Raw genomic sequence first — 12380 nt, 5'->3', positions numbered from 1 at the left:
CAACAAAATTGCCACTTGTCCAGGGTTGTTCTTGGACAGAATTGTGAAAATGGTAACATTTTGCTACTTAAACCATCTTATTATTAGTCTGACAATGACCTAGAGATATAGGTATCATTCATTGAACATTATGAAGAAGATAAATGGCACTTCATTAATAAAATTACGTATTTAACAGCATATTGGGGCAATGTTGCAAGTCTTGATATCATCAGACACCAAGGCTACTTTCTGTCTCTCATGACCCCAAAATCTCAATTTTTTTAGCTTATTGTCATGCTGTAAGGTATAGTGATCAGAGAGATTACACCACTTCCATATTGCTGTTACACAACTGCATATCAGTTTGTTTATAAAAGATAAATCTGAGTTTAAAAAGCTAAAAAGTATTTTTTCTCTCTACCCTTTCAAATATCGTGTTTTTTCTGTCTTTCAGGAAGTCCGTTTATCAAAAAATATTTGAGTATAAAGTTAGGGGTTGGTGACTGATGAGGGGCTGACCACTGCCAATGACAGATTAAAATTCATGTTTATTACATATATGGACTGTTTTCTGAAATAGTTCTGTTCTGAAATCTGAGAGGAAGGATTCCCTAACAGCATCTTGTGCCTCACTGAACATCATGAACATCTTAGACACTTAAGGTGTTATATGCTCTGAAATGTTCAATTGAAAGCTATCATCCTCTGTTAATGTCTTAGCACTTTTACCACTTATAGGTGCTGTTATTTCTTGGAATTGAAGTTAAACCATAATAGGCTAATGACCTATCTTGATGAGGTGTGATTTTTCACCTCAAGCAGACACACTTTTCCCATTAAAGATGTTGAGCAGCAGTCCTCTCTGAGAGTTTGCTTCATTTGGTAATTGTCATAGGATGTTTCATTTTCTTCCATAGGAGGTATTTTTACTTTTCTACCAGAGGACTATGAAATATGTAAGCCCATAGAGACTGTTTCAATAGTTTTCATACTGGTGTGCAAGAAACAGCTGGATCCACATTCCTGGCTGTAAAGCCTGGTATTGCAATTCCCAGTTCATCATGATGGATTGGGTAATTCCACATGAAAGAATTAGCTCAGTGTTTGGAAGGGACAGGACTGTACAAATGATTATTTTTGTTTGATATAGATGCCATCCAAAAATAATGCCTGTGCTCAGTCACTGACATGTGTGACCTCTCTTTTCCTTCCAGCCCCTCTGGAAATCTCTTCATGCTGGCCTATTTTGGCCATGTGAATTTTCAGGGAGCTAGAACATGTATCCACAATGTTTCTACACATTTTGGTGAAGAAAATAATAAACATTGATCAGTGCTAGCAGAGAGGGGAGTGATAGAGGTATGATTTTGTGGGGGACAGCAGCTGTGTAGTGGTTAAAATAGAAGGCTGGGAGCCAGGTCTTACCAGTTTATCCTCAGCTCTGCTGCAATCTTCTTCTTGTCACTAGCCTTGCATTAGTCCTTTCAGTGGCATGCCTCCCTCCCCCAACCCTAAGTAATTTAGGATTGTTGAAGATGGAACTTTGGCCTGTATTTTTGGGTAGAGTGTTCATACCACCTCATTTTTGGCACTCACTGTATGTAGCCACCATCTCTTCCACAGTCAGGGAAGAGAGGTAGGTGTCACCCTGACCTTCTTTTTGTTCTCACTCTGGACTTGGACACTATAGTTAGGTTTCTAAAGTAAGGACTGTTTAAACTTTTCAGATAACACTTAAAATCACAGAATTCTTCCCAGTGTTTATAAACTTTCTGTAAATAACTAGTGATTTATTATTATAAATAACAACTACAGTGAAATGGTTATAATTCAGATGGGCTGATTGGTGTTGTAAATGAAGCTTTTCTTCTCAACTCTGTTAAAGTACAAGACCCCCATCATACCCCCACCAGGCCAAAATGGGTGGGTTCTAAAAATACGTTTTTCAAGAAACTTTAATATCCGTGACATCCACTCTGTGTCTGCACTACCCAGGCAGTAAACTCTTTAAACAAGGTCTGTCTTCTGTGCTATCTGTGAACAACCTCTAATATACTGGGACCCTGTCTCTAAGAAAACCTTGATGCTATCAGAGTAACATTAAAAAATACTGGAAAACATTACCAATTTGTTCTGCGTCTGGAACAGCTGCCTGGTAATTGCTGTCTTTTGGGGGCTGCTATTTCATGCTCAGAAAGTGCTGGTGACAAGGCAGAAGCCTAACCACTCATCTTGTTCTCTGATTTCTTCTCCCTTTCATCCTCTGCAGTAGCAGATCAAGACTGTGACCGCAGACTGGTGCCTGTGGTACAGAGCTCTCGGGTCTGCTGTCTGTGTGTGCTGGAGCATGCTGATTAAAAAAGCAACCTCAACAACAACAACAAAGGAGGAAGAATTGTTTTCTTGCCCCCTATGGAATGGAGACCTGAAGTCAGGCGGGAGGTCCTGGTGTCTGGAGGAGTCAGCATGGTGGAAGGGCTGTGATTGCCTTTGTAATGTAATTGTTGTAATGGCAGGCCAGGGAATTGCAGTGGTTGAGCGAAAAGCTCCAGCTGTTTCTCCTTGTGGTTCTTTGTGTGGTTAGAGCAGGAGCTGGAGCATCCCCATGTGCAGATGGAGCCACGACTGAGAATGTGTCTCAGATGACTTTGTGAGCTCTGTGGGCAGCCATAGACCACAAGGAGCAAGGAAGAGCTGCACTTTCAGAAAGGCTTCTCCCTCCACAGCATTATGGAAAGTGGTTGGGGAAGGGGGGGAAGAAGGTTGTAAACTAGGTGCAGATCTGAACCAGATACAAGTCATGGGCACAGAGAAGGGGAGGAGAAAGATGAATGTGGCAGGCACAGGTCGTATCCTGCATGGGCTCAGAAGAACTGCAGAATTCCTCTGTAAAGATACAGCCAGAAGAGAATATTTCATGTCTTCAAGGACTCCTTTTTCACTAACATCCTTTTGTTGTGTGTTTTCTTTCTTATCAATCATACCATACTATGTTACTAAAGCTCTCTTCAGCAACTACATGAGCCAGCTCTGGCAAATGGAATTGTAAAATCTATAGTTCAGCCATAGCTAGATCATTATAATTTTACATGTTCTAAAGTTTGAGGCTGGAAAGCTGACTGGCAGAAAAGGAGCTGGGGGTGTTGGTTGAGAGCCAGCTGAACATGAGCCAGTATGTGCCCAGGTGGCCAAGAAGACCAGTGGGATCCTGGCCTGGGTCAGCAATAGTGTGGCTAGCAGGACCAGAGCAGTACTTGGCACTGGTAAGGCTGCATCTCAGATCCTGCATTCACTTTTGGGCCCATCACTGCAAGAAGGACATCGAGGGGCTGGAGCATGTCCAGAGAAGAGCAACAGAGCTGGGAAAGGGTCTGGAGCAGAAATGTCATGAGGAGCAGCTGAGGGAGCTGGGGGTGTTCATCCTGGAGAAAAGGAGGCTCAGGAGGGACCTTTCTGGTCTCTACAACTCCCTGACAGGAGAGTGCAGCCAGGTGGGCGTTGGGCACTTCTCCCAGGTAACAAAGACAGGATGAGAGGAAATGGCCTCAAGTTGCACCAGAGGAGGTTTAGATTGAATATTAGGAAAAACTTCTTCATGGAAAGGTTTGTCAGGCATTGGAACAGGCTGCCCAGGGTTGAATCACCATCCCTGGAGATATTTAAAAGACATATAGATTTGGCCCTTAGGGGCATGGTTTAGAGAGACTTGGTAGTGTTAGGTTTGTAGTTGGACTCAATCATTTTATGATTCTATGAAATAGAGCTTCTTTCTCTTCTTCTGAGTGACTATTCCGTAGTCAAGCAGATGCCACTCTTGGGAAGCTTTCACATATGTTCGGTTTAAAGGGTTTCATTTTTTATCTCAGGTTTTTATGTATTAATCCCTTTATTCCCTTAAAATATCCCACTTTTCTGAAGGTCCACTTCTCCACCTTACACATTTACCTCTCTAAGGAAATACGTTATCCCTTTCCATACCAAATTTTTTAAATCAAGCTCAAGCAATAAACCACAGCATTCTTTATGCAAGAGTACAGAACAGGGACATGTCCATGTTGGTGTCCCAGCAGAGATTTCAGAATTAGGGAGGAATTGGTGGTAAAAGATTTCGTCTAGGTGCTGGTAGCAGCTTATGCACAGCAGTGAAAGATTCTCTCAGGGCTGCTGAAACTCTCTGTAGAAGTAGGATTGGTTTGTACCAGCTTGACTGGTACCAGCCTGTAAAATAAACTCTTTCTCATATGTCTGTGCTATCCCATAGTCCTCCTTTTTCTCATTCTGTGGAAGAGAGTTAAGTCTTCCTTGGTCTCAAAGCTGTCATCTCTGATTATGTTCACCTGTTGTTGAAATGTGGGATGCAGCAATAACCACCAATTCAGAGCTTTGCCACTGACAAGTAATACAATGGGCCTGTACATCATCACAACTTAAAAATGTGAGTTACTGATGCAGCTCTGGACAGAAGCCTCATTTCTTCACTACCCAGCCAGGGCTTTTGTCTGTTGACTGTGGAGCCTCTCCAGTATTTCAGGAGGCAGGTGGCCTGCAAATGTTCCTTTTGCAAAGCATCCTGCTTACCAAGAGATTCCCAGTGCTGGGCCTGAAGTGAAATCCAAGAAAATTTTTGCATGGAAATTCTCATGAAAATGGCCAGAGCTGAAAATACCAAATAAGCCACCAACACATACTTCTTAATTTTTATTGTCAGGAAATTCCAGTTTTAATACCTCTGGTTATTTTTGGCCCAACTGCAGTTGAAGGCAGTAGGTAATAAAGTCTTCAGTGGCTGTCACAGAGGGAAATTCTCTGCCGGTAGTGTTTTACTTCCTGTTGGTTTTATTGTGGGTTGTTTGGTTTTAGTTTGAGTGGGGGGAGGTTGAGAAAAGCAGAGTGTTCCTTGGCTGCGCACTCCTCTGGGTGCGTTTCTGCTTTTCCATCTTGAGGGGTTTTGCATGACTGGACCCAAGGAGAGGGGTTTCTTTTGTGAGGTCTTTTTTCTTATCTCCAAATATTCATGATACCTTGCTTTCACTGAGCCCTTCCAAATAAACTCTGAAGACATTTCCTGTCTTTTCATAACATTAGCACTGTTAATATGTGCTGTTGTTGTAGGTAACACTGTTAATGCAGGCAGGTTAAGGAATGGTGAGCATGAGGTGGATGGTTAATGGAGGATCTACAAAAAACATTCAAAATAGTATCTAATATTTATGCCAGGTTTGTGTTAGTGGGATGAATTTATTGGAGTTTGGTCCTGTCTACCTCTGGCAGGAAAGAGGGTTCAGAGTGGAGAGTTGCTAAATTAGACCTCAATGATGGTAAAAAATTCAGAGTTAGTCAAAATGAAGACTTTGCATCTGAGTCTTAATGATTTCAAGTCACCCTTGGGATTCACCTGTCTCAAGGGTCCTGAAGTCATAATTCAGGCCTTGCAAAAAACACAAAACAACCTGAAAAATCACAAGATACCAAAAAAGAGTGTTTTGCTCCTTTTTGCCCAGGATTTTAGAGTGTATTTGCACAGAGTTGTTCTTCAGAATCACAGATGTTAAGAGTTGTTATTCAGTAACAAAAAACTCCTATATTTTAAAGCAGTGACTTCAAGGTCAAGATCATGTTCAAGGTCCTCCAGAAACATCCCAAATATCACAAGATGAGCAATAAAACCCTGTCAGCTGGCAGTGGTAGCTCTCAGATGGCATTTGTGCTAGCCAGTGGGTTGGGCTGTTTTTCCCTGGCCATTGAGGGTTAATACCAGCTGAAACTCTAATGAAACCTGGAGTGTTAATCCACATTTAAGGAGATCTGGGGAAAGCAAGTGCCTTAATCCCTGTAATATCCCAGAGATAAAGTTGTTGCTGCCTTCCTACACATGTACCTCATGTACCATTCATCTGGGCATCAGATAAACCAGTCAGGATAGCAGAAGACTCCCTAAAATAAAGTACAGAGTGATCTTTGCCTTGTGTTTCCCTTTAAATTCCAGCAAGTATTACAGGAAAACCTGAATGCATCTGAGATAAACTGCAGAGACCTACTTTTAAAGATTGCACTTGCTTTTGTGTGTGTTTATCTACCATCTACTGCACCTTCAAGGCTACTGAAAAATAAGTCCAATCTTTTCCTGTTCAAAGTTTATGGTCTAAATTTTCTTGGTTAGGCTCAACAGAACAAATTCTGATTTAACTTCTAGAAAGGCCGGAGATCCACCTCCCACAAGCAACTTGAGTTTGGTCACTCCCTAGACTTCTGCAGCAGTGAAGGACATTGGGGAGCAAATATGATGTGCAAATATGATGCGTCTGGGTAAATGCGAGAGTCAGCTCCTAAAGCCGGAGTTCAGAGAGATTTCTTTCATTCATCCATGGGAGAAGGAGAAGGCCTCATTATAATTGTTCAAGCCTGACTGGATTACATCACTTCCCCCCTCATTTCACTCCCTCCCCACTTGCCTCCCTCCTTTAATTTACACCCCTTGTTCAGCAGCGGTGTGGAGTGGGGGCTGCCTTAATGATGGATGCTGATTGCTTCATTCCCCACTGCCCCCCCAGCGCCTCCCCCAGTGCTTTGAAGTGTGCTCAGGTCTCAGGCTCCAGTTCAGAGGTCACTTTGTTTATTTATGCAAAGCTGGCTCATCTGTGAAATGGGGCTTTCAAGGCCCCTGACATCAAAGACTCCAAAGCTGGTCCCATCAAGTCCGAGCAGGGATGGGCCTTGCATTATAACAAATTGAAGCAACTTTGTGAATCATAGGGAAATATGATGGCTAGATTTTTGCTTTAAAAATTGGGCTGTTGTTTTGACTTGTGGTTGGATGCTCAGCACATGGTATTGGCCTGAAAACCAGTTATACCCATTCAGCTAAAACATGAAGCCTTCATAGAGAGCCTGTGGGTAAATAAAATTTGATCCTGACTTGGTAACAGTCTGAATATTTCCCATCGGTTGCTCTCAGAGCTGGGCTGTTACGCAGAATTTTCCATTTGCCTTAACTTTTAAGAGGGAATGGAACAATTCTGCTATGGTAATAAACAGTACCTGTATCCCACTGATGTGGCAGTCTTTGTCCCATAGGCTCCTCAATGGGCTTTGTCAATTGATGGAGTTACATACAGAAATCCCTTTTCTGCAGAAATCCAGCCTGCTTTGGGACACCACACACTTCCCCAACACCATCAGCATCTCAGTCCTGTGGCATCTCAGCCCTAAAAGCCAGCTTGGAATGAGTTCCTGAAGCAAGGGAGAGTCAATGACTGGAGAGCAGCTGAGGATGATGCCACTGGGGTGACATTCCTGTAGAGTGGGCTGATGCCTCTGTGTTCATCCTGGCCCTGTTTGTATGGCCATGTGTGATATTTGGAAGGGAAGGGCCTACACGAGTTTGTCCCATGTCTCCAAGGCTATCACCTGACACGATATTGGAGCCTTGCCCTTCAGGTTTCTCAACCAGCCAGCATGCTCTGTAACACCATGGAGCCAAATTGTACATTAAGGACACCTAAATCATGTGTATATTTTCTTAGCATCAGATACTCGTGACATAAAATTAGTCAGTGATTGCTTTTCAAGGCAGGTTTTCCACTTCATCTTCCAACTGGCTGCTGTCCTAAGCGTGTGATACTGTCCAAGAAGTCCAGTGCAGGATGACCTTCCAATATAGGTCACAGAAAAGGGAGCTTGTAGGAAACTTCAGCAGTTCATCCTTCTTAGCTCTGCCTCTCATGGTAATCTGCTGGCAGCCAATCTGACAGTGCTGCATAGCTGGTCCCTGCTGCCCTTGAACTGCAGGCTGATTTTTCTGTATGTACTTATCACCCCGAGCTGCCCACCTCTGTGGGGAGCTGACAAGAGCATGAATAAGCAATCGGCTTATTAGGTCATTTCTTGAATATAGCTAAGACTCGTGATCTCTGCTACTAACTCATCATTTGGTATGCTGGTCATACAGATCTGAATGCGGCTTGTTTCTCCAGGTCCTCTCTCAGTCTAATAAGAATACTGCCAGGCCAGTTGTGTTTGTGAAGGTTGGGGTGAAATGCAAACAACAGATCTTCGGATCTGACACTATTAACCAGGCTTCAGACTGCAGATTTGGGCTGAAGCAGATACCTCTGAACATTCAGGAAATTTAGCTTTGCTTTCTGCATCACAGACCTCTGTAAAATATTATAAAAGTGTTTCACTACCCTTGGAAACCACTTGGTATTAAAGTTGAAAAACTAAGAAAGTTCTTCAAAACAGGGAGAGACATATTCTTTCCATGCAGCCACAGTACTGACTTCGGTTGAACCAGGTGGAAGTCAAATATTGATGATGTCTGAATTAGACAGGGGCCTTCCATCCTCAGAGTGTTCCTGAGATATCTGTCTCCCAAAGTAATAAACAGCTCCTTTTTGGTTCTCTGAGACTGCATGTCAGAGCTTAACATTCACCCAAGGTGCAAGAGGGGAGATTCAAATCCTTCTCTGAAAGCAGCAGAAGAGAGCCCTGACCCTATATCATTCACACCCCGGGTTAGCACTTTATCATTATATCACTGGCTACTCTGCTGCCTCACTCATGCTTCAGCTGAAGACTCACTGGCTTCAGGGAGTCTTCCCCAAAGGAGCTTCATCTGGGTGTCTCGAATAAACTCTTTCCTGCAGCTGTTGAGTGTGAGTTTGTTCAGATACAAGGAAGGTAGGAGCCCAGTTCAATGCACATTGCAGCTGGAAGGGTCTGCTGGAGCATCCCTCACCCCATGGGCAGCTCTGGGGATGGGAAGCAGCAGTTCTGCTCTACAAGAGTTTCCGTGTTTATGGCATTTCCCCGCCTCAAGACTTCAGCTATTGTTGTTAACATTACCACATTCCCAACACAAGTGGAACAAGTTCCAGTGTATCTAAGCCAAGATGCCTCAATGCATGCAGTTATTTATTTCAGTCTTGCTCCTCCACCAAATCATCTATTCCATCAGCTCAGCATGGTAGAGTAAGTTATCCTGATCTGTTCCCCCCAAAATGTATTTTTCTGGGTTTGGTAGGTTTGCGATTTGTCAGGATAACAACTGATGATGCATCTTCAAAGGATCAAACGGATTCAGAGCGATTTTCCTTACATCAAAAGCTTGGCAGCAAGTCAAAGGGTGTGGAGTCCACAGTCAGTGGTTGTGTGTCAGCAGGAGGAGGGCACAGGGGCTGACTTACTGTAATGTGAGGCAGCAGGCAAGGGAGATACCCTGCTCTTTGTACATCACGCTGAGCAGAATTAAGGTATAATTGACAGAACATCACCACTTAAACGTCTTAACCACTTGTATGATATTCAGCAGTTAACAGTGAACAGGAATCCTACATCTCTGACCACAGTTTTTCTTCTGCATTACCCAATACATTTTTCTAGTTATGCTGAGGGATTTACTATGCTCTCTGTCAGACAGCATCCAAGAGTTCATTTGTGACACTATGGATATTTATGAGAAAAAACTGTGCAAGTGCCAGGAGATAGTCCATTTGGCATTTTGACTGAAAGGAGACTATGTCATATGCAAGCCATCGTGTATAATGTGTATTTTTGTATTCCCTGCATTTGGTTTGCCAAGGTTGTAAAAATAAACTTGCAAAGTGCAGCACATGGGGCACTGGTGTCCTCTGTAACACAGGCTGCAGGCAGAGCCTGGATGGTGCACTGGCACTCAGGCTCTGTGTGAGACTTGGTGTTTCCTGAGTGGGACCTGTTTCACCCTGCTGCCCTGTGGTTTGGGCTGGGAGGTGGCTGGGGCACCCAGGAAAGGCTCAGGGTGTCCAGCCATGGACCGAGGGTGGCGGGAGGTGGGCTGGGGCAGTCAGCTGGAGGAGCTGCTGAGGTATGAGCACAGCGCTGCTGCCTGGAAAATTTTCTTTTCCCCTCAAAGTGACAGCTGTACATAGCTTCAGGAGAAACGGTGCTGAAAGTAGCCAAAAGGAGAAGAGAGAAATCTCTCAGGGTCGAGGGGGGACAAACTCATGTGGCATTGCAGCCTCTCTGCTTAAGGGACAAGGCTAATGAGAGCAGAGCATCTGTTGGTATATAATGCCCTGTGCTGAAGAGATGGGATGATTTTCCAAAATAGCAGAACCTGGGGTGAGGATGGGGTTAAAGACACGTTCTTCCCTCTCAAAGACTGCACACAAGTTTACACACTAAATACTGTTTTAAGCACAACCCAATTTGTAAAACAACCGTAAAGAAAAGTTCTACTATTTGTACCTTTTTGGGGGGGCATACTTATATATAAGCTGAGATCAGTTTTTCCTCTCTGTTGCAGAGATTACAGAAATAATTTTCCTCTCTTTTGCTCACAAGACCCTTTTCTTTTGAGTTGTAGGAGTTGGGCATTTGGAGGGATTCCTTCCTTAAATCAGATGTTTCCACTTCTCTTTATTTCTTTGGGTTTTTTACACCATTGTGTTCCTCATTGAGGCAAACTTTTTCCCAGCCTTCACCTGACCTGTCTCTGAAAATCGAATTTCCCCCACTTCAGTGCACTTTAGCTAGGAGCTAAGGAGCTCTTGGTCGAGATTGTCACCTCAAATCTAGCTACCCTGTGGGGCTGTGCCACCTTGTAGAGCACAGAAGTAATCTTAGAAGACAATATATTTTGCTTTACCGTCATGTGAGGTTGGCCAGAGTGCCTCAGGTGGACCTCCCTCCTGGTGTGAGCCATTGCTATGTAAGAGGCTGCTCAGAGTTGAGCACTTGTGCAGTAGAGGTCAAGCTGGAGGAGGAAAAACTTCACATCTGGGCGCTGCAGTGGTGCAAGGCCACCAGTATCAGCCAGGTTGTAAAATGAGGTTCAGGGCACTCTCCTGCTCCCTTGGCCCTCTTGGAGACCTTGTAGGTGGCCATATCATCATGGCAATTTGAGATGGGGGCTGCTGGAGAGATGGGGGTTTCACCTTGTGGAGATTTTTATTTCTCCAGGGCAGAGCTGAGATTTTGGTACTGCTGTGTAGTAGTGATATAGACAGCAAGAGTGATGAGGGACAAAGTGATGCCTTGATACAGGTGGATGGGTAGTCTTAATTCAAAAGAAATATCCACAAGCAGCTTTTAAAATCAATATTGTTTTTGCCAGCCATAAATTTGCATTCAGTATCCTTTGAGAGCTCATTTGACCCCAGACCTGCTTGCTTTTCTGATTTTGTATGGAAGCTGAAGAGTGAATTAGTGGCCACAGTTGTACTGCTTGTGCTCTGTATGACTGATCATGTCTTCCCCCACCCCCTAGGTTTAATTATCTCTAATTTTGATTTATACCATTATTTGCATAGATGGTACCACAGATGAGCTCCTCCTATGGAACAGCAACCTGTAGACATAAACAAAGAGGCTTTTGTCAGCTATTAATGGCAACATTGATTAAACTCCCATTGATTTGGTAGCCTGCCGAAACACTCTTAAAGCAGAAAACTAAGTTGTTCATTAAACTGGCCAGGATGTAGGTGCCAGGATGTGGGTGCCTACTGTATATTGAGTTTGTTTCAGCTGCATGGTGTCTCCAGCAGGAAATGCAAACTCCTGTTGTCATCCTGTTTTGCTGCAGGAGACCTTCTTAACATTTTCCCTTTCCTTTCCTTCACAGATGATGCCAGCTCAGGAAAGGACAGCCAGGTGCCTGAAGGCTCCAACGGAGAATATGAAGATCATTCTGGGAAGCAGTGGGGTAAGGAACAGTGTGTGTTTCGTGGTTTTCCTCAGTTCTTGGTTCAGTGCTGTTTCTCAGTTGCTGATGGAGAGGAAAGGCAGAGCGACTGGAGTGAGTTCTCCCTACATATGGTCAAATAATAAACAGTGTCAGCTGAATGTGTTGGTGTGAATGGATTCCATCCAAGGGTCCTGCAAAATGCAGCCTGTCATTGGCCCTAGGGCCCCCTGCCATTTACCCCAGCATGGCTCTCCCTTGTATTTGTTTTTCTGGGCAGTGACTTTCTTTTGCATGTGCAGCTATTACAGCTTTCATAGACTCCCTATAAAAAGCATATTGACTTTTACAGCAATATTTCCAAAAGTCTTCAGTGCCAACATAACATTCTCCAACTGAGGGCAAATGGGAGGTCTGACTTCACTTCAGGAGAATTAGCACTAAGCCAAGATGAGTATTTTTTAAGATCACCCTCTCTTTTAGACACCTGCCTGAACTTCTCCAAGCCCTGGACTGTTCAGGCAGAAGATTCTGTTGCTGTTACAGAGCTTTGGGGAACTGCTAAAATCTCACTTGGAACAGGCTCTGAATCACCACAGGACTGGCAGGCCCAGTTTGGTCCAAGCACTCCTTGAAGGACAAAAAGTTGTCAGTGTGATGCCAAACAGCTTTTGGCCATTGCTGACAGGAGTGTGATGTGAGTTTTTGAGCTCAGTGGATGAAGCACAGCATTTCC

The 12380-nt window shown here is 43.8% G+C and overlaps 1 protein-coding gene across 6 annotated transcripts in view; it reads left to right on the top strand.

Moving 5' to 3' along the window:
* The window catches only part of FGFRL1 (fibroblast growth factor receptor like 1), a 169268-nt gene that overhangs the window by 141506 nt on the left and 15382 nt on the right, over positions 1 to 12380 (top strand). For all 6 annotated transcript variants that reach the window (XM_019287290.3, XM_039550951.1, XM_010402070.4 and 3 more), the window contains one exon: positions 11585 to 11665. In XM_019287290.3, the coding sequence (XP_019142835.3) occupies positions 11585 to 11665 (81 nt within the window). The remainder of the gene's footprint in view (positions 1 to 11584; positions 11666 to 12380) is intronic.

The sequence above is a fragment of the Corvus cornix genome, chromosome 4 (genome assembly GCF_000738735.6).
Source record: "Corvus cornix cornix isolate S_Up_H32 chromosome 4, ASM73873v5, whole genome shotgun sequence".
Lineage (NCBI taxonomy): Eukaryota > Metazoa > Chordata > Aves > Passeriformes > Corvidae > Corvus > Corvus cornix.
The sequence above is the reverse complement of the archived record's forward strand: the minus strand, read 5'-3'. Positions and strand labels throughout refer to the sequence as shown.